At 46.1% G+C, this 21837-nt stretch overlaps 1 protein-coding gene across 7 annotated transcripts in view; it reads left to right on the plus strand.

The window, feature by feature from the left end:
• LOC109878840 (ubiquitin-protein ligase E3A) overlaps positions 1-21837 on the plus strand; it is a 39304-nt gene that overhangs the window by 7664 nt on the left and 9803 nt on the right. For all 7 annotated transcript variants that reach the window (XM_031822281.1, XM_031822283.1, XM_031822279.1 and 4 more), the window contains exons 4-9: positions 2814-3523; positions 3838-3909; positions 5054-5113; positions 7801-7896; positions 9233-9559; positions 13734-13878. In XM_031822281.1, the coding sequence (XP_031678141.1) occupies positions 2814-3523; positions 3838-3909; positions 5054-5113; positions 7801-7896; positions 9233-9559; positions 13734-13878 (1410 nt within the window). The remainder of the gene's footprint in view (positions 1-2813; positions 3524-3837; positions 3910-5053; positions 5114-7800; positions 7897-9232; positions 9560-13733; positions 13879-21837) is intronic.

The raw sequence follows: 21837 nt of genomic DNA on the forward strand, positions 1-21837 counted from the left end.
CCTGTGTGTATATATATATATATATATATATATATCCCACAGTTGACGGTGCATGTCAGAGCAAAATACAAGCCATGTCGAAGAAATTGTCCGTAGAGCTCAGCGACAGGATTGTGTCGAGGCACAGATCTGGGGAAGGGTACCAAAACATTTCTGCAGCATTGAAGCCACTGTGTTATTGGGGACCTTCAATCATTCTTAAATTGAAGAGGTTTTGAACCACCAAGACTCTTTGAGCTGACCGCCCAGTCAAACTACGCAATCGGGAGCAAAAGGCCTTGGGGAGGTGACCAAGAACCCGATGGTCACTCTGACAGAGCTCCAGCGTTCCTCTGTGGAGATGGGAGAACCTTCCAGAAGGACAACCATCTCTGCAGCACTCCACAAATCAGGCCTTTATGGTAGAGTGGCCAGACGGAAGCCACTCCTCAGTAAAAGGCACATGAGAATCCCGCTAGGAGTTTTCCAAAAGGCACCTAAAAGACGCTCAGACCATGAAACAAGATTCTCTGGTCTGATGAACCCAAGATTGAATTATTTGGCCTGAATGCCAAGCATCAGGCACCGCTCATCACCTGGCCAAACCATCCCTACGGTGAAGCATGTTGGTGGCAACATCATGCTGTGGGGATGTTTTTCAGCAGCAGGATTGAGGGAAAGGTGAATATAGCAAAGTACATACAGATCCTTGAGATAAAAACCCAGACTCTGACTGAGACGAAGGTTCACCTAACAGGACAACGATCCTAAGCACACAGTCAAGACAACACAGGAGTGGCTTCGGCAAGTTTCTGAATGTCCTTTACTGGCCCAGCCAGAGCCCGCACTTGCACCCGATCGAACATCTCTGGAGAGACCTGAAAATAGCTGTGCAGCAACGTTCCCCATCCAACCTGACAGGGCTTGAGAGGATCTGCAGAGAAGAATGGGAGAAACTCCCCAAATACAGATGTGCCAAGCTTGTAGTGTCATATCCAAGAAGACTCTAGGCTGTAATCGCTGCCAAAGGTGCTTCAACAAAGTACTGAGTAATGCGTCTGAATACTTAAAGTAAATGTCATATTTCTGTTTTATTTTTAATACATTTGCAAACATTTCTAAAGAGCTGTTTTTGCTTCGTCATCATGTGTGTAGATCGAGGTGGGAAAAAAACGATCAGTTTTAGAATCAGGCTGTAACGTAACAATGTAGATTAAGTCAAGGGGTCTGAATACTTTCCGAAAGCCCTGTATAGGGGCTCTGGTCGAAAGCCCTGTATAGGGGCTCTGGTCAAAAGGCCTGTATAGGGGCTCTGGTCAAAAGGCCTGTATAGGGGCTCTGGTCAAAAGGCCTGTATAGGGGCTCTGGTCAAAAGGCCTGTATAGGGGCTCTGGTCAAAAGGCCTGTATAGGGGCTCTGGTCAAAAGGCCTGTATAGGGGCTCTGGTCAAAAGGCCTGTATAGGGGCTCTGGTCAAAAGGCCTGTATAGGGGCTCTGGTCAAAAGGCCTGTATAGGGGCTCTGGTCAAAAGGCCTGTATAGGGGCTCTGGTCAAAAGGCCTGTATAGGGGCTCTGGTCAAAAGGCCTGTATAGGGGCTCTGGTCAAAAGGCCTGTATAGGGGCTCTGGTCAAAAGGCCTGTATAGGGGCTCTGGTCAAAAGGCCTGTATAGGGGCTCTGGTCAAAAGGCCTGTATAGGGGCTCTGGTCAAAAGCCCTGTATAGGGGCTCTGGTCAAAAGCCCTGTATAGGGGCTCTGGTCAAAAGCCCTGTATAGGGGCTCTGGTCAAAAGCCCTGTATAGGGGCTCTGGTCAAAAGCCCTGTATAGGGGCTCTGGTCAAAAGCCCTGTATAGGGGCTCTGGTCAAAAGCCCTGTATAGGGGCTCTGGTCAAAAGCCCTGTAGGGCGGGCGGCGCCGCGGTATGTAGGGCGGGCGGCGCCGCGGTGTGTAGGGCGGACGGCGCCGCGGTATGTAGGGCGGACGGCGCCGCGGTATGTAGGGTGGGACGCGATATGTAGGGCAGGCGGTGCCGCGGTATGTAGGGCAGGCGGTGCCGCGGTATGTAGGGCAGGCGGTGCCGCGGTATGTAGGCAGGCGGTGCCGCGGTATGTAGGGAAGGCGGTGCCGCGGTATGTAGGGTGGGACACGGTATGTAGGGAATATGGTGCCGCGTGGGACGCGGTATGTAGGTTGGGACGCGGTATGTAGGGAAGGCGGTGCCGCGGTATGTAGGGTGGGACGCGGTATGTAGGGAATATGGTGCCGCGTGGGACGCGGTATCTAGGGTGGGGCGCGGTATGTAGGGCAGGCGGTGCCGCGGTATGTAGGGCAGGCGGTGCCGCGGTATGTAGGGCAGGCGGTGCCGCGGTATGTAGGCAGGCGGTGCCGCGGTATGTAGGGAAGGCGGTGCCGCGGTATGTAGGGAAGGCGGTGCCGCGGTATGTAGGGTGGGACACGGTATGTAGGGAATATGGTGCCGCGTGGGACGCGGTATGTAGGTTGGGACGCGGTATGTAGGGCAGGCGGTGCCGCGGTATGTAGGGAAGGCGGTGCCGCGGTATGTAGGGTGGGACGCGGTATGTAGGGAATATGGTGCCGCGTGGGACGCGGTATCTAGGGTGGGGCGCGGTATGTAGGGCAGGCGGTGCCGCGGTATGTAGGGAAGACGGTGCCGCGGTATGTAGGGTGGGACGCGGTATGTAGGGAAGGTGGTGCTGCAGTATGTAGGGACGCAGACACAAACCTTTTCTCCATTCATGCTATTCAATAGTCCATTCATTTTTGAGAGATTAAAATGGTTGCTCACTATTTTTCTCTGTTATATCTGTGTCCAGAGGTGCATTACCTGACCGAGGAGAAGGTGTATGAGATCCTGAGTATCTGTGAGGGGAAGAAGGACTACTCTCCTCTGATCCGAGTCATCGGGAGGATCTTCTCCAGCACTGACGGGCTGGTGCAGAGCTTCAGGAAAGACAAGGAGCAGCACCCCAACACCAAGGAGCAGCACCCCAACACCAAGGAGCAGCACCCCAACACCAAGGAGCAGCGTAAGACCCACCAGGCCAAAGATGAGGACAAGGACGAGGACGACAAGGAGAGAACCACCGCCATGGAGCAGGAATCAGAGGCCTCGGCGTCCATGGAGGGAGCGACGGGATCGACGGAGAACAGACTGGGTCCTGTGGAGGTCTCAGTGGACATAGAAGCTGTGAGGAGAGTGTACAACAGACTCCTCTCCAACGAGAAGATGGAATCGGCCTTCCTCAACGCCCTGGTCTACCTAACTCCCAACGTAGAGCTGGATCTAACCTATCTAGACGTGTACGACACCAACCCAGACTACCTAAACATCTTCATCATCGTGATGGAGAACAGCAGCCTCCACAGCCCAGAGTACCTGGAGATGGCCATGCCTCTGTTCTGTAAGTGCATGAGTAAACTCCCTCTGCCTGCCCTGGCCAAGCTGACGTGCCTGTGGTCTCAGTACAGTGTAGAGCACATCAGACGTATGATGGAGACCTTTCAGCAGCTCATCACCTACACGGTAACGTTACCGTTACGTTATTTAATTCATGCTCACAGTCGACCAGACTGAATTGTACAGAATACGCAGTTACCTTCAGTAGTCACTTTTACATTCAATGTTTTATGTACATCCGTTTCTGCCCTACCTAGAACTATTCATTACAGAGGAATCAATGCTCTATCATTCGTTTTGTTTCTACCCTACCTAGAACTATTCATTACAGAGGAATCAATGCTCTATCTCAAAATAAACAGCACAGGATACAGCAGGTGGAAAAAGTACCGCGAAATGATGTTATACTAATCACATGTGTTGTTATTAACATTATTAAGGTGATCAGCAACGTCAGCGACAGTCTGGTAAACGACGACGAGGGCGTTGTGGCGGCCACCAAGTGTCTGAAGGTATGGGTCTTATTGATTTGACATGTTAGTCATTTATCAGACTCGCTCGTACAGAGCAACCTTACATTCATCTTAAGGTAGCTTGGGTGAGACGACCACATTTTACTTTTAAAAGCACTGAAGTTCACGGCCTTGCTCCCTCTTATCTGACAGACGTGCTTGTTCCATACAACCAAGGAGTTGGTCTATAACAATACCTGGTGTTACAACCAAGGAGCTGGTCTATAACAATACCTGGTGTTACAACCAAGGAGCTGGTCTATAACAATACCTGGTGTTACAACCAAGGAGCTGGTCTATAACAATACCTGGTGTTACAACCAAGGAGCTGGTCTATAACAATACCTGGTGTTACAACCAAGGAGCTGGTCTATAACAATACCTGGTGTTACAACCAAGGAGCTGGTCTATAACAATACCTGGTGTTACAACCAAGGAGCTGGTCTATAACAATACCTGGTGTTACAACCAAGGAGCTGGTCTATAACAATACCTGGTGTTACAACCAAGGAGCTGGTCTATAACAATACCTGGTGTTACAACCAAGGAGCTGGTCTATAACAATACCTGGTGTTACAACCAAGGAGCTGGTCTATAACAATACCTGGTGTTACAGCCGTAAAACTGGTTTTCTAGCAATGATCAACAACCAATTTAACAGATTTTGAAGAATTCTTAAAAGAATAATCTGCAAATATTGTTCAATCCAGGTGTTGAAAACTCTTAGACGTACCCAGAAAGACTCACAGCTATAAGCACTGCCAAAGGTGATACTAACATGTATTGACTCAGAGGTGTGAATATTTATGTCAATTAAGATATTTCTGTATTTCATTGTCAATAAATTAGCACATTTCTAAAAACATGTTTTCACTTTGTCATTTTGGGGTGTAGATTGGTGAGAAGAAGAAAAACAACAATTTAATCCATTTTAAATTAAGGCTGTAACACAAAGTGGAAAAGGTCAAGGGGTATGAACACTTTCTGAAAGCACTCTAGGTGTAGAAGCAAGGAGAATCCTTTATCAGATCCCAACAGCTATGAAACACCCTGCCAGGAAAATATATATTTATATATATTATTATAGATGTAAATGATTGTTTTACTGTAAAGTGATTTGAATCATGTTTGATTCCGTTTGAAGCTGGTGTTCTACGCCAACGTGCTGGGAGGTGACTTCGATACGGGCCACAACGAAGAGGAGGTAAGACATGTTGTCCAGCTGGAGCAGCCTACTGATTGTGATTATCTAATAAACTCATAATCAACTAGAACCGTATTTGTCTATGAAGAGACGTTGTGACTTACTTTAACTGTTTAGGTTGCCTTTTCCACTTCAATATGGATTGAAAATGGCATATTTTGTCTTGACTGATAACCATTATAAATTTGAGCACAGCACGCGACAAGAAGTTGCCGCCATCCCTCCCACGAATTGGGTAACTTTTTCACATTTGTTGTCTGAGTGAGGTAGATGTTGTTAATCAAGAGGAGGATGTGTTGAAAGATGAGACGTTGAGGATGCTGTAAATAGAGAGGGGAGGATGTGTTGACAGATGAGATGTTGAGGATGCTGTAAATAGAGAGGGGCGGATGTGTTGACAGATGAGATGTTGAGGATGCTGTAAATAGAGAGGGGAGGATGTGTTGACAGATGAGATGTTGAGGATGCTGTAAATAGAGAGGGGAGGATGTGTTGACAGATGATACCTTGAGGGTTATAATAAATACAGCTTTGAGGTCATATAGTCTCAGGGCCTTAACCCTGGACAGGACACTAGTCTATCACAGGGCCTTAACCCTGGACAGGACACTAGTCTATCACAGGGCCTTAACCCTGGACAGGACACTAGTCTATCACAGGGCCTTAACCCTGGACAGGACACTAGTCTATCACAGGGCCTTAACCCTGGACAGGACACTAGTCTGTGCAATGCAGGTGTTGAAGCACGTTAGCTAGGAAAAACTCTCTAGAAAGGCCAAAACCTAGGAAGAAACCTAGAGAGGAACCAGGCTATGAGGGGTGGCCAGTCCTCTTCTGGCTGTGCCGGGTGGAGATTATAACAGAACATGGCCAAGATGTTCAAATGTTCATAGATGACCAGCAGGGTCAAATAATAGGTCTGGGACAGGTAGCACGTCCGGTGAACAGGTCAGGATTCCATAGCTGCAGGCAGAACAGTTGAAACTGGAGCAGCAGCATGGCCAGGTTGACTGGGGACAGCAAGGAGTCATCAGGCCAGGTAGTCCTAAGGCATGGTCCTAGGGCTCAGGTCCTCCGAAAGAGAGAATTAGAGAGAGCATACTTAAATTCACACAGGACACCGGATAAGACAGGAGAAGTACTCCAGATATAACAAACTGACCCTAGACCCCCGACACATAAACTACTGCAGCATAAATACTGGAGGCTGAGAAAGGAGGGGTCAGGAGACACTGTGGCCCCATCCAATGATACCCCCGGACGTAATGACCTTCAGTTCACATGTCTAGGAACAGTCTAATAGTGTTGTAATGACCTTCAGTTCAGAAAGTCTCAGTGACCTATTGATATAATATCATCTACTTCCTTCTTTTAAAAAGAGAAGTATGGCACTATGAAAGATGTGACGACACAGATCATTCATCTGGACGCTACGTGCAAACCACTTTGTTTTAAGCATCAATCTAGTCCCATGTTCTGACCCAAACTGGGTGCAGAACCTGTTTAAACTCCCTGAAAACACAGGGATGATGATTCACACAGGTTAGTAATATCAGAGGACCTGGGAGTTTCCCGGGAAACAGTAGGTTTTTAGGGCTGGGATTAATAACCTTCTTGACAAGTAAAAATGAGTGACATGGCAGATTCGGACGGGACTAAAATGACAGATGTGGTGGTTTTTGCTTATGCACATAATTACATTACCTGAGCTCCCCCAGTAAGATGTATCCTGTCCGTAAAGGGCTTAAGATCGTATTTTATAACTTAGCTAGCCATGTTGGCAGTACAATAAGCTTCCAAATGATGCCCACTTGACCCAGATTGTGATTTATAATGGAATGTTTTCGGATTGCGTAAACAACAGTCATTGTGTGATGGCGGGGATGCGTTCCTAACAAGAAACTACAAGTTTGCTGGCTTCAGTTCCTCAATGGCAAATCTATGAGGTCAAAAAAGCACCTTTCCTTGTCATAATGCATTGAAATTACTTACGATCTGCACAGTTTGGAGAGGTGTGGTGCCACATGGAGAAACCAGTTAGTCCTCTCACTGAAACCCACAGTTTGGAGAGGTGTGGGGCCACATGGAGAAACCAGTTAGTCCTCTCACTGAAAACCAGTTTGGAGAGGTGTGGGGCCACTTGGAGACACCAGTTAGTCCTCTCACTGAAACCCACAGTTTGGAGAGGTGTGGGGCCACATGGAGACACCAGTTAGCCCTCTCACTGAAACCCACAGTTTGGAGAGGTGTGGGGCCACATGGAGACACCAGTTAGCCCTCTCACTGAAACCCACAGTTTGGAGAGGTGTGGGGCCACATGGAGACACCAGTTAGTCCTCTCACTGAAACCATTGTAATCGTTTTCTTATCTTATCTCCAAAAGCTAAATTAATATTCTTATCATGTTACTGTAAGTATCAGGAGTATTTTCAGATTTCGTTATCAACAAATTCAGTGAAAGTACAGGAAATGTCAAATGCACATCAAATCAACAATGTAATGTTTGGATTCATTATTGTCAGATGTACAGTTGTGTCCTCACCTTTTGGTCTAATAATTTACCCATAATCCTCAGTGTTCTCTTTCATGGTTCTGTAAGGAACGTTTTCAATTTGGCCCTATCCATGTCGGTCAAGTATTGTTATGGTAGTGGGAAGTTATTTTTTTTAAAGTTCAAATTCAATCAGGAGGAGGAGCCCCCGTCCAGCGAGCTCACCCTGCAGGAGCTCTTGGGGGAGGAGAGGAGGAACAAGAACGGCCCCCGGGTCGATCCTCTGGAGAAGGTGAGGAGAGACAATGGAAATTAAACTTATTTTAAAGAATGTATTTTTTCTTTGTTATAATAATTTACAGTCAAATTATTCAGATCGCTTGACTAGTTCCACGTTATGTTACAGCCTTATTCTAAAATCGATTAAATCGTTTTTTCCCCTCAATCTACATACAATACCCCATAATGACAAAGCAAAAGCTTAATCACATTTGCATAAGTATTCAGACCTTTGGCAGCGATTAAATCCTTGAGTCTTTTTGGATAGGACGCTACAAGCTTGACACACCTGTATTTGGGGAGTTTCTCACTTTCTTCTCTGCAGATCCTCTCAAGCTCTGTCAGGTTGAATGGGGATTGTCGCTGCACAGCTACTTTCAAGTTTCTCCAGAGATATTCGATCAAATTCAAGTCCGGCCTCTGGCTGGGCCACTCAAAGACATTCAGAGACTTGTCCCGAAGCCACTCCTGCGTTGTCTTGGCTGTGTGCTTAGGGTTGTTGTCCTGTTGAAAGGTGAACCTTCTCCCCAGTCTGAGGTCCTGAGCGCTCTGGAGCAGGTTTTCATCAAGGATCTCTCTGTTCATCTTTGCCTCGATCCTGACTAGTTTCCCAGTTCCTGCTGCTGAAAAACATCTTCGCAACATGATCCTTCCACCACCATGCTTCACTGTAGGGATGGTGCCAGGTTTCCTCCAGACGTGACTCTTGGCATTCAGGCCAAAGAGTTCGATATTAGTTTCTTCAGACCAAAGAATCTTGTTCGTCATGGTTTGAGTCTTTAGGTGCCTTTTGGCAAATTCCAAGCGGACTGTCATGGGCCTTTTACTGAGGAGTGGCTTCCGTCTGACCACTCTACCATAAATAAGGTATCTGTTTTTGTATTTTTAATCAATTGCCAACATTTCTAAAAACCTGTTCACTTTGTCATTATGGGGTATTGTGATGTCATTATGGGGTATTGTGATGTCATTATGGGGTATTGTGATGTCATTATGGGGTATTGTGATGTCATTATGGGGTATTGTGATGTCATTATGGGGTATTGTGATGTCATTATGGGGTATTGTGATGTCATTATGGGGTATTGTGATGTCATTATGGGGTATTGTGATGTCATTATGGGGTGTGGTGTGTATATTGATGAGGGACAATAAAAAATAAAAAAACTGTTTTATAATAAAGCTGGAGCAAAATATGGAAAAAGTCAAGGTCTGAATACTTTCCAAATACCCTGTAAATACTTTTTTTGCGTTATCCTCAATGATTTAAATACTTTGTTATCCACAGTGATTTGGAATGGATTGTATCCACGTGTGGTTGAATTGTTTTTAAATTGTCAAATGAAAAGGAGCTGGGCATCAGGACCCTGGACTGCAGACGACCCCTCATCCCCTTCGAGGAGTTTGTCAACGAGCCTCTGAACGATGTTCTAGAGATGGACAAGGACTTCACCTTCTTCAAGGTGGACTCGGAGAGTAAGTTCTCCTTCCAGAGCTGTCCCTTTATCCTCAACGCCTGCACCAAGAGCCTGGGACTGTACTACGACAACCGCATCAGCATGTACAGCGAGAGGAGGATCACAGCGCTCTACAGCCTTGTACAAGGACAGCAGCTCAACCCATACCTCAGGCTCAAAGTACGACGAGACCACATCATCGACGACGCCCTCGTCAGGGTGAGTCACAAACAACACACACACACACATTATATAGTACCAGTCCAAAGTTTGGACACCTACTCATTCCAGGGTTTTTCTTAACTTTTGAAGACATCAAAACTGTGAAATAACAGATATGGAATCATGTCGTAACAAACAAAAAAAAAGTGTTAAACAAATCAAAATATACAAGTAAGAAAAGGTATGTGTATATTCGCAGTGCAGGCTGGGAGAAGTATGTGAACCCTTTGGAATTTCCTGGATTTCTGCATAAATTGTTCTTCATCTAGGTCACAACAATAGACAAACACAGTCTGCTTAAACTAATAACACACAAACAATTATATGTTCATGTCTTTATTGAACACACCATGTAAATATTCGCAGTGCAGGCTGGGAGAAGTATGTGAACCCTTGGATTTAATAACTGGTTTGGAAGCAACAACCTCATCCAAACATTTTCTGTAGTTGTGGATCTGCACAACGTTCAGGAGGAATTCTGGACCATCTTTACAAAACTGTTTCAGTTCAGCAATATTATTGAGATGTCTGGTGTGAACTGCTCTCTGAGATGCTGTGGCATGACCTCAAATCGGGTTGAGGTCAGGACTGACTGGGCCACTCCAGAAGGCAGTGCTTCTTATCTTAGGTCTTCTGAGATCTTTGTTCGATGCATGGTTCACATCAGGCAGTGCTTCTTGGGGGGGGGGGGGGGGGGGGCGCTCTAACCAACATCTCCAATCTCATCTCATTGATTGGACTCCAGGTTATCTGACTCCAATTAGCTTTTGGAGAAGTCATTAGCGTACAGGTTCACATACTTTTTCCAACATACACTGTGAATTTAATGATGTATTCAATATAGCAAGAAAAATGCAATACTTTTTGTGTATTGCTGTGACTTAGATGAAGTACAGATTAAATGTTATAACCAATTTATGCAGAAATCCAGGTAGTAGCCACCCTTTGCCTTGACAGCTTTGCACACTCTTGGCATTCTCTCAACCAGCTTCATGAGGTAGTCCCTGGAATGAATTTCAATTAACAGGTGTGTCTTGTTAACTTATTTTGTGGAATTTATTTCCTTCTTAATGCGTTTGATCCAATCAGTTGTGTTGTGACGAGGTAGGGTTGGTATACAGAAGTCGGTATTTTACCAAATAAGGCTACGTCCATATAATGGCAAGAACAGCTCAAATAAGCAAAGAGAAATGAGTCATAAAATATATTTAGATTTAACTTTTTTTTTGCTTACTACATGATTCCATATGTTATTTCGTAGTTATGTCTTCACTATTATTCTACAATGTAGAAAGTAGTAAAAATAAAGAAAAACCCTGGAATGAGTAAGTGTGTCTCTAACGAGTGTGTGACCCAGATCACTGGTTGCTGAGGAAAAGGATTAAAGGGGGGTGATTGTAACTGGTGTGAAATGGCTAGCTAGTTAGCGGTGGTGCGCACTAATAGCGTTTCAATCGGTGACGTCACTCTCTCTGAGACCTTGAAGTAGTGGTTTCCCTCTGCTCGGCAAGGGCCCAGGCTCTTGTGGAGTGATGGGTAACGATGCTTCGTGGGAAGCAGTTGTTGTTGTGTGCAGAGGGGCCCTGGTTTGAGCCCAAGTAGGGGTGAGGAGAGGGACAGAAGCTATACTGTTACATCACATACAGGGCATTCGGAAAGTATTCAGACCCTTTGACCTTTGCAACGTTTTGTTACATTACAGCCTTATTCTAAAACGGATTAAATCAAATCATATCTACACACACAATACCCAATAATGACAAAGCGAAAACAGGTTTTTAGAGGTTTTTGTACATTTTTTATAAAAAATGTAAAATACTTGAAGTATTCAGACCTTTTGCTATGAGACTCTAAATGTAGCTCAGGTGCATCCTTTTTTCAATTGATCATCCTTAAGATGTTTCTACAACTTGATTGGAGTCCACCTGTGGTAAATTCAATTGATTTGTCATGATTTGGAAAGGCACATATATAAGATCCCAAAGTTGACGGTGCATGTCAGAGCAAAAACCAAGCCATGAGTTTGAAGGAATTGTCTGGAGAGCTCAGAGACAGGATTGTGTCGAGGCACAGATCTAGGCAAGGGTAGCTAAACATTTCTGCAGCATTGAATGTCCCCAAGAACACAGTGGCCTCCATTCTTAAATGTAAAATTAAACATTGATGGCGATTGCATCGTCTGTGGACCTATTGGGGCGGTAAGCAAATTGAAGTGGCTCTAAGGTGACAGGTAAGGTGGAGGTGATATGATCCTTGACTAGTCTCTCAAAGCACTTCATGATGACAGAAGTGAGTGCTACGGGGCGATTAGTTATTCATTTAGTTCAGTTACTTTCACTTTCTTGGGTACAGGACCAATGGTGGACATCTTGAAGCAAGTGGGGACAGCAGACTGGGATAGGGAGAGATTGAATATGTCCGTAAACACACCAGCCAGCAGGTCTGAGCATGCTCTGAGGACATGGCTAGGGATGCCATCTGGGCCGGCAGCCTTGCGAGGGTTAACACGCGTCAATGTCTTACTCATCTTGGCCACAGAGAACGAGAGCCCACAGTCCTCTTGAGCTGGCTGCGTCGATGGCACTGTGTTATCCTCAAATCGAGCAAAGATTGTGTTTAGCTTGTCCGGGAGGAAGACGTTGGAGTACGAGACGTGGCTTCCCTTTGTAATTCGTGATTGTCTAAAGTCCCTGCCGCATACGTCTGGTGTCTGAGCCGTTGATTTGCGACTCCACTTTGTCTCTGTACGGACGTTTTGCCTGTTTGATTGCCTTACGAAGAGCATAACTGCACTGTTTGTTTTCAACCATATTCCCATTCACCTAGCCGTGGTTAAATGCCGTGGTTTGCGCTTTCAGTTTTGCTGCCATCTATCCACGGTTTCTGGTTATGGTAGGTTTTAATGGTCACAGTGGGAACGACATCCCCTGTGCACTTCCCGATGAACTCCGTCACCTTGTCAGTGTATACATCAAAGTTATTCTCAGAGGCAACCCGGAACGTATCCCAGTCCACGTGATCAAAACAATCTTGAAGCATGGATTCCGATTGGTCAGACCAACGTTGAACAGTTCTTAGCACGGATGATTCCTGTTTTGAGTTTCTGCCTATAGGAAGGGAGTAGCAGAATGGAGTCGTCATCTGATTTGCCGAAAGGAGGAAGGGGGGAGGGCCTTGTAGCCACCCGGAAGGGAGAGTAACAATGGTAGTTTTTGAAGCTCAAGTACTATAGTTTCCAGTTGTGGAAAGTCTAGTGTAGTTCCTTGAGGGCCGTCGTGGTATCGGCTTGAGGGGGAATATACTGCGATATGGCTGCAACAATAACCAAAGAGAATTCTCTTTGGAGGTAATATGGTCAGCATTTCAGGTATTCGAGGTCGGGTGAATTAAAGGACTTGAGTTCCTGTACGTTACCACAATCACACCATGCGTGGTTAATCATGAAACATACACCTCCGCATTTCTACTTCCCGGAGAGTTCTTTATTCCCGTCTGCATGTTGTACTGAGAACCCATCTGGCTGTATGGACAGGGACAGTATATCTGGAGAGAGCCATGATTCCATGAAACAGAGTATGTTACAGTCCCTCATGTCTCTCTGGAAGGAGGTCCTCGCCCTGAGCTTGTCTACTCTATCGTCCAGGCACTGAACATTCACCAGTAATATACTCAGAAGTGGTGGATGGTGTGTGGCATCTCCGTGGCATCTTGGAGTAGCCTCTGGGATAAGTTCATGCACCTTGGGGGAAACGAACAAAGGATCCAATTCAGATCAGTAATATTTATGTTCGAAATGCAGGTGAGGGATTTCCGTCTATGTAAATACGCAAAGAACATTCTGGGCTAATGTAAGAAATAACAAAAACCAAAATAATACTGCAGAGTTGCTTAGGAGCAGAGCGGCCATGTCGATCGGTCTGTCGGACTCCCTCTAGTCATCTGTGTCTTAATTATTTTGTCAGACAAGCTCGGTGCATATCGTTGATTTGATTTAAAACACATTGGATGTGTCTATATATGGAAAAATACACGTTTTAACATTTCTACCAATCGATTGGTGGAAAGAACAGACGACTCTCGGTCTACCAAGACCAGGCTAGTTCTAAGGTGAATGGGAAGGGTTCCTCTGTTTGTCTGTCCCTCTCCTAACCTAATGGTCTGCGTCCTACAGTTGGAGATGATCGCCATTGAGAACCCTGCGGACCTGAGGAAGCAGCTGTTTGTAGAGTTTGAAGGAGAGCAGGGCGTTGACGAGGGAGGGGTCTCTAAAGAGTTCTTCCAGCTCGTCCTGGAGGAGATGTTCAACCCTGATATTGGTGAGATGTTCTGCTTGGAATGTAACTGTATCTGTGGTTGAATCAAGACAAAAATTGCTCCCAAGGATGAACCAGACTTGTGGGAGTCCACAATTTATTTTCTGAAGACTTGGCTGATTTCTTTTGATTTTCCCATGATGTCATGCAAAGAGGCACTGCGTTTGACGGTAGGCCTTGAAATACATCCACAGGTACACCTCCAATTGACTCAAATTATGTCAATTAGCCTATCAGAAGCGTCTAGAGCCATGACATCATTTTCTGGAATTTTTCAAGCTGTTTAACCTAGCGTCCCACCTACATCCAGTGAAATTGCAGATTCAAAAACAGAAAGAAATTAAACATTCATAAAACACGGTCTCGGGCGTTTTATACATGCATGTAATCCAAAGACACTGTCCTAATGCTGTATGTAGACATGTTTCAAGACCCCTTGTTTTTCCACATTTTCCACAAGTTAAAAAAAATAAAAATTTAAATCCTCATCAATCTGCATATAATGACAAAACGAAAACAAGTTTAGTCGTTTTTGCTAATGTATAAAATATAAAAAAACATATACCTTAAAGTATTCAGACCCTTTGCTATTAAACTCAATTGAACTACATTGATCATCCTTGAGATGTTTTTCCAACTTGATTGGAGTAGTCCATCTGTGGTCAATTCAATTGATTGGACATGATTTGGAAAAGCACACACCTGTTTATGTAAGGTCCAAAAGTTGTCAGAGCAAAAGCCAAGCCATGAGGTCGAAGGAATTATCTGGAGAGCTCAGAGACGAGATTGTGTCGAGGCACAGATCTGGGGAAGGGTACCAAACAATTTCTGCAGCATTGAAATTCCCCAAGAACACAGTCTCCATTCTTAAATGGAAGAAATTGGGAACCACCAAGACTCTTCCTAGAGCTGGCCGCACCACCAAACCTAAGCAATAAGGTGAAGTGCCTTGGTCATAGAGGTGACCAAGAACCCGATGGTCATTCTGACAGAGCTCCGGAGTTCCTCTTTGGAGATGGTTGTCCTTCTGGAAGGTTCTCCCATGTCTGCAGCACTCTACCAATCAGGCCTTCATGGTAAGAGTGGCTAGACAGAAGCCACTCCTCAGTAAAAAGCACATGACAGCCTGCTTGGAGTTTGTAAAAAGGCACCTAAAGGTCTCTGACCATGAGAAACAAGAAACCGAGATTAAAATCTTTGGCCTGAATGCCAAGCGTCATGTCTGGAGGAAACCTGGCACCATCCCTACGGTGAAGCATGGTGGTGGCAGCATCATGTTGTGGGGATGTTTTTCAGCGGCAGGGATTGGGAGACTAGTCAGGATCGAGGCAAAGATGAACGGAGCAAAGTACAGAGAAATCCTTGATGAAAATTTGCTCCTGAGTGCGACGGTTCACCTTCCAACAGGACAATGACCCTAAGCACACAGCCAAGACAACACAGGAGTGGCTTCGGGATTAGTCTCTGAATGTCCTTGATTGGCCCAGCCAGAGCCCGTACTTGAACCCGATCAAACATCTCTGGAGAGACTTGAAAATAGCTGTGCAGCGACACTCACCATCCAACCTGACGGAGCATGAGAGGATCTGCAGAGAAGAATGTGAGAAACTCCCCAAATAAAGGTGTGCCAAGCTTGTAGTGTCATACCCAAGAAGACTCAAGGCTGTAATCACTGCCAAAGGTGCTTCAACAAAGTACTTAACTAAAGAATTGCCACTGACTTAGAGGAAAGACAGTGTCTATGTTTTCAGATGACTCAACACTATACATGTCAGCTACTACAAGCGACTGAAATGACTGCAACACTTAACAAAGAGCTGCAGTTTGTTTCAGATTGAGTGGCAAGGAATAAGTTAGTCCTAAATATATAAAAAAAACTAAAAGCATTGAGTTTGGGACAAATCGTTAACCCTAAACCTAAACTACATTTCGTTAACTTAAACCTAAACTACATTTCGTTAACTAAACCCTAAACCTAAACTACATTTTGTCATTACTGTGGAAATTGAGCAAGTTGATGAGACTAAACTGCTTGGAATTACCTTGAATTATAAACTGTCATGGTCAAAACATATTGATACAATAGTATCGAGTCTGTCCATGATAAGGAGCTGCTCCATCTTCTTAACAGTACTATCAACAAGGCAGGTCCTACAGGCCCTAGTTTCTACCCTCTTGACAGCATGGTCAACAAGGCAGGCCCTAGTTTCTACCTTCTAGACAGCACTATCAACAAGGCAGGTCCTAGTTTCTACCTTCTTAACAACACTATCAACAAGGCAGGTCCTACAGGCCCTAGTTTCTACCTTCTAGACAGCACTATCAACAAGGCAGGTCCTACAGGCCCTAGTTTCTACCTTCTTAACAACACTATCAACAAGGCAGGTCCTACAGGTCCTAGTTTCTACCTTCTTAACAACACTATCAACAAGGCAGGTCCTACAGGCCCAAGTCCTGTCACACCTGGACTACTGTTCAGTCTTGTGGTCAGCTGCCACATCAAAGAACTTAAGAAAATTGCAATTAATTCAGAACCCTTGGATGACACAGACAGACAGACAGACAGACATGGTTAGGGTTAGACAGACAGACAGACATGGTTAGGGTTAGACAGACAGACAGACATGGTTAGGGTTAGACAGACAGACAGACATGGTTAGGGTTAGACAGACAGACAGACATGGTTAGGGTTAGACAGACAGACAGACAGGGTTAGGGTTAGACAGACAGACAGACAGGGTTAGGGTTAGACAGACAGACAGACAGACAGGGTTAGGGTTAGACAGACAGACAGACAGGGTTAGGGTTAGACAGACAGACAGACAGGGTTAGGGTTAGACAGACAGACAGACATGGTTAGGGTTAGACAGACAGACAGACATGGTTAGGGTTAGACAGACAGACAGACATGGTTAGGGTTAGACAGACAGACAGGGTTAGGGTTAGGACAGACAGACAGACAGGGTTAGGGTTAGACAGACAGGGTTAGGGTTAGACAGACAGACAGACAGGGTTAGGGTAGACAGACAGACAGGGTTAGGGTTAGACAGACAGACAGGGTTAGGGTTAGACAGACAGACAGACAGGGTTAGGGTTAGACAGACAGACAGACAGGGTTAGGGTTAGACAGACCGACAGACAGGGTTAGGGTTAGACAGACAGACAGACAGGGTTAGGGTTAGACAGACAGACAGACATGGTTAGGGTTAGACAGACAGACAGACAGGGTTAGGGTTAGACAGACAGACAGACAGACAGGGTTAGACAGACAGACAGACAGGGTTAGGGTTAGACAGACAGACAGACAGGGTTAGGGTTAGACAGACAGACAGACAGGGTTAGGGTTAGGGTTAGACAGACAGACAGACAGGGTTAGACAGACAGACAGACAGGGTTAGGGTTAGACAGACAGACAGACAGGGTAGGGTTAGACAGACAGACAGGGTTAGGGTTTAGACAGACAGACAGGGTTAGGGTTAGACAGACAGACAGACAGGGTTAGGGTTAGACAGACAGGACAGACAGGGTTAGGGTTAGACAGACCGACAGACAGGGTTAGGGTTTAGACAGACAGACAGACAGGGTTAGGGTTTTAGACAGACAGACAGACATGGTTAGGGTTAGACAGACAGACAGACAGACATGGTTAGGGTTAGACAGACAGACAGACAGACAGGGTTAGGGTTAGACAGAACAGACAGACAGGTTAGACAGACAGACAGACATGGTTAGGGTTAGACAGACAGACATGGTTAGGGTTAGACAGACAGACAGGGTTAGGGTTTAGACAGACAGACCGACAGGGTTAGGGTTAGACGAACAGGGTTAGGGTTGAAGACAGACAGACAGGGTTAGGTTAGGGTTAGACAGACAGACAGACAGGGTTAGGGTTAGACAGACAGACAGGGTTAGGGTTAGACAGACAGACAGGGTTAGGGTTAGACAGACAGACAGGGTTAGGGTTAGACAGACAGACAGACAGGGTTAGGGTTAGACAGACAGACAGACAGGGTTAGGGTTAGACAGACCAGACAGACAGGGTTAGGGTTTAGACAGACAGACAGACAGGGTTAGGGTTAGACAGACAGACAGACATGGTTAGGGTTAGAAGACAGGACAGACAGGTTAGGGTTAGACAGACAGACAGACAGGGTTAGGGTTAGACAGACAGACAGACAGGGTTAGGGTTAGACAGACAGACAGGGTTAGGGTTAGACAGACAGACAGACAGGTTAGGGTTAGACAGACAGACAGACAGCAGGGTTAGGGTTAGACAGGACAGACAGGGTTAGGGTTAGACAGACACAGGGTTAGGGTTAGACAGACAGACAGGGTTAGGGTTAGACAGACAGACAGACAGGGTTAGGGTTAGACAGACAGACAGACAGGGTTAGGGTTAGACAGACCGACAGACAGGGTTAGGGTTAGACAGACAGACAGACAGGGTTAGGGTTAGACAGACAGACAGACATGGTTAGGGTTAGACAGACAGACAGACAGACATGGTTAGGGTTAGACAGACAGACAGACAGACAGGGTTAGGGTTAGACAGACAGACAGACAGGGTTAGACAGACAGACAGACAGGGTTAGGGTTAGACAGACAGACAGACAGGGTTAGGGTTAGACAGACAGACAGACAGGGTTAGGGTTAGGGTTAGACAGACAGACAGACAGGGTTAGGGTTAGACAGACAGACAGACAGGGTTAGGGTTAGACAGACAGACAGACAGACAGGGTTAGGGTTAGACAGACAGACAGACAGGGTTAGGGTTAGACAGACAGACAGACAGACAGACAGGGTTAGGGTTAGACAGACAGACAGACAGGGTTAGGGTTAGACAGACAGACAGACAGGGTTAGGGTTAGACAGACAGACAGACAGGGTTAGGGTTAGACAGACAGACAGACAGTGTTAGGGTTAGACAGACAGACAGACAGACAGGGTTAGGGTTAGACAGACAGACAGGGTTAGGGTTAGACAGACAGACAGACAGACAGACAGGGTTAGGGTTAGACAGACAGACAGACAGACAGGGTTAGGGTTAGACAGACAGACAGACAGGGTTAGGGTTAGACAGACAGACAGACAGGGTTAGAGACAGACAGACAGGGTTAGGGTTAGACAGACAGACAGACATGGTTAGGGTTAGACAGACAGGGTTAGGGTTAGACAGACAGACAGACAGGGTTAGACAGACAGACAGACAGGGTTAGGGTTAGACAGACAGACAGACAGGGTTAGGGTTAGACAGACAGACAGGGTTAGACAGACAGACAGACAGACAGACAGGGTTAGGGTTAGACAGACAGACAGACAGGGTTAGGGTTAGACAGACAGACATGGTTAGGGTTAGACAGACAGACAGACAGGGTTAGGGTTAGACAGACAGACAGACAGGGTTAGGGTTAGACAGACAGACAGACATGGTTAGGGTTAGACAGACAGACAGACATGGTTAGGGTTAGACAGACAGACAGGGTTAGGGTTAGACAGACAGACAGACAGGGTTAGGGTTAGACAGACAGACATGGTTAGGGTTAGACAGACAGACATGGTTAGGGTTAGACAGACAGACATGGTTAGGGTTAGACAGACAGACAGGGTTAGGGTTAGACAGACAGACATGGTTAGGGTTAGACAGACAGACAGGGTTAGGGTTAGACAGACAGACAGACATGGTTAGGGTTAGACAGACATGGTTAGGGTTAGACAGACAGACAGACATGGTTAGGGTTAGACAGACAGACAGACATGGTTAGGGTTAGACAGACAGACATGGTTAGGGTTAGACAGACAGACAGACATGGTTAGGGTTAGACAGACAGACATGGTTAGGGTTAGACAGACAGACAGACATGGTTAGGGTTAGACAGACAGACAGACATGGTTAGGGTTAGACAGACAGACATGGTTAGACAGACAGACAGGGTTAGGGTTAGACAGACAGACATGGTTAGGGCAAGACAAACACACAGCTAATATTAATAATATGCATGTCAATCTCTCCTGACTCAAATAGGAGGAGAGCTTGACTTAATCACTACTTGTATTTGTGAGAGGTGTTGAATGCATATGTTGAATGCACCGAGCTGTTTGTCTGAACTACTGGCACACAGCACAAGACATGCCACCAGAGGTCTCTTCACAGTCCCCCATGTCCAAAACGGACTATGGGAGGCACACAGTACGACATAGAACCATGACTACATGGAACATAGAGCCACATCAGGTAACTGATGCAGAATCAGATTTAAAAAACGTATGGAACAGCGGGGACTGTGAAGCAACACAAACATAGGCACAAACTAACACACAATAGCATACGCACTATTCTCACACGTACCCATGGATTTAGTACTGTATATATATGGTAGTGGTGGAGTAGGGGCCTGAGGGGACACTGTCTGGGAATGTACTGTAATGTTTTTAAAATTGAATAAACTGCCTTAATGTAGTTGGACCCCAAGAAGAGTAGCTGCTGCCTTGACAGGAACTAATGGGGATATATAATAAACCCCAGGAAGAGTAGCTGCTGCCTTGACAGGAACTAATGGGGATCCATAATAAACCCCAGGAAGAGTAGCTGCTGCCTTGGCAGGAACTAATGGGGATCCATAATAAACCTCAGGAAGAGTAGCTGCTGCCTTGGCAGGAACTAGTGGGGATCCACAATAAACCCCAGGAAGAGTAGCTGCTGCCTTGGCAGGAACTAGTGGGGATCCACAATAAACCCCAGGAAGAGTAGCTGCTGCCTTGACAGGAACTAGTGGGGATCCACAATAAACCCCAGGAAGAGTAGCTGCTGCCTTGGCAGGAACTAATGGGGATCCATAATAAACCCCAGGAAGAGTAGCTGCTGCCTTGACAGGAACTAATGGGGATCCACAATAAACCCCAGGAAGAGTAGCTGCTGCCTTGGCAGGAACTAGTGGGGATCCATAATAAACCCCAGGAAGAGTAGCTGCTGCCTTGACAGGAACTAGTGGGGATCCACAATAAACCCCAGGAAGAGTAGCTGCTGCCTTGACAGGAACTAGTGGGGATCCATAATAAACCCCAGGAAGAGTAGCTGCTGCCTTGACAGGAACTAGTGGGGATCCATAATAAACCCCAGGAAGAGTAGCTGCTGCCTTGACAGGAACTAATGGGGATATATAATAAACCCCCAGGAAGAGTAGCTGCTGCCTTGACAGGAACTAATGGGGATCCATAATAAACCCCAGGAAGAGTAGCTGCTGCCTTGACAGGAACTAGTGGGGATCCATAATAAACCCCAGGAAGAGTAGCTGCTGCCTTGACAGGAACTAGTGGGGATCCATAATAAACCCCAGGAAGAGTAGCTGCTGCCTTGACAGGAACTAGTGGGGATCCATAATAAACCCCAGGAAGAGTAGCTGCTGGCTTGGCAGGAACTAATGGGGATATATAATAAACCCCAGGAAGAGTAGCTGCTGCCTTGGCAGGAACTAATGGGGATCCATAATAAACCCCAGGAAGAGTAGCTGCTGCCTTGGCAGGAACTAATGGGGATCCATAATAAACCCCAGGAAGAGTAGCTGCTGCCTTGACAGGAACTAGTGGGGATCCATAATAAACCCCAGGAAGAGTAGCTGCTGCCTTGACAGGAACTAGTGGGGATCCATAATAAACCCCAGGAAGAGTAGCTGCTGCCTTGGCAGGAACTAGTGGGGATCCATAATAAACCCCAGGAAGAGTAGCTGCTGCCTTGACAGGAACTAGTGGGGATCCATAATAAACCCCAGGAAGAGTAGCTGCTGCCTTGACAGGAACTAATGGGGATCCATAATAAACCCCAGGAAGAGTAGCTGCTGCCTTGACAGGAACTAATGGGGATCCATAATAAACCCCAGGAAGAGTAGCTGCTGCCTTGGCAGGAACTAATGGGGATATATAATAAACCCCAGGAAGTGTAGCTGCTGCCAAGGCAGGAACTAATGG

The sequence above is a fragment of the Oncorhynchus kisutch genome, linkage group LG4 (genome assembly GCF_002021735.2).
Source record: "Oncorhynchus kisutch isolate 150728-3 linkage group LG4, Okis_V2, whole genome shotgun sequence".
In the NCBI taxonomy this organism is placed as follows: Eukaryota; Metazoa; Chordata; class Actinopteri; order Salmoniformes; family Salmonidae; genus Oncorhynchus; species Oncorhynchus kisutch.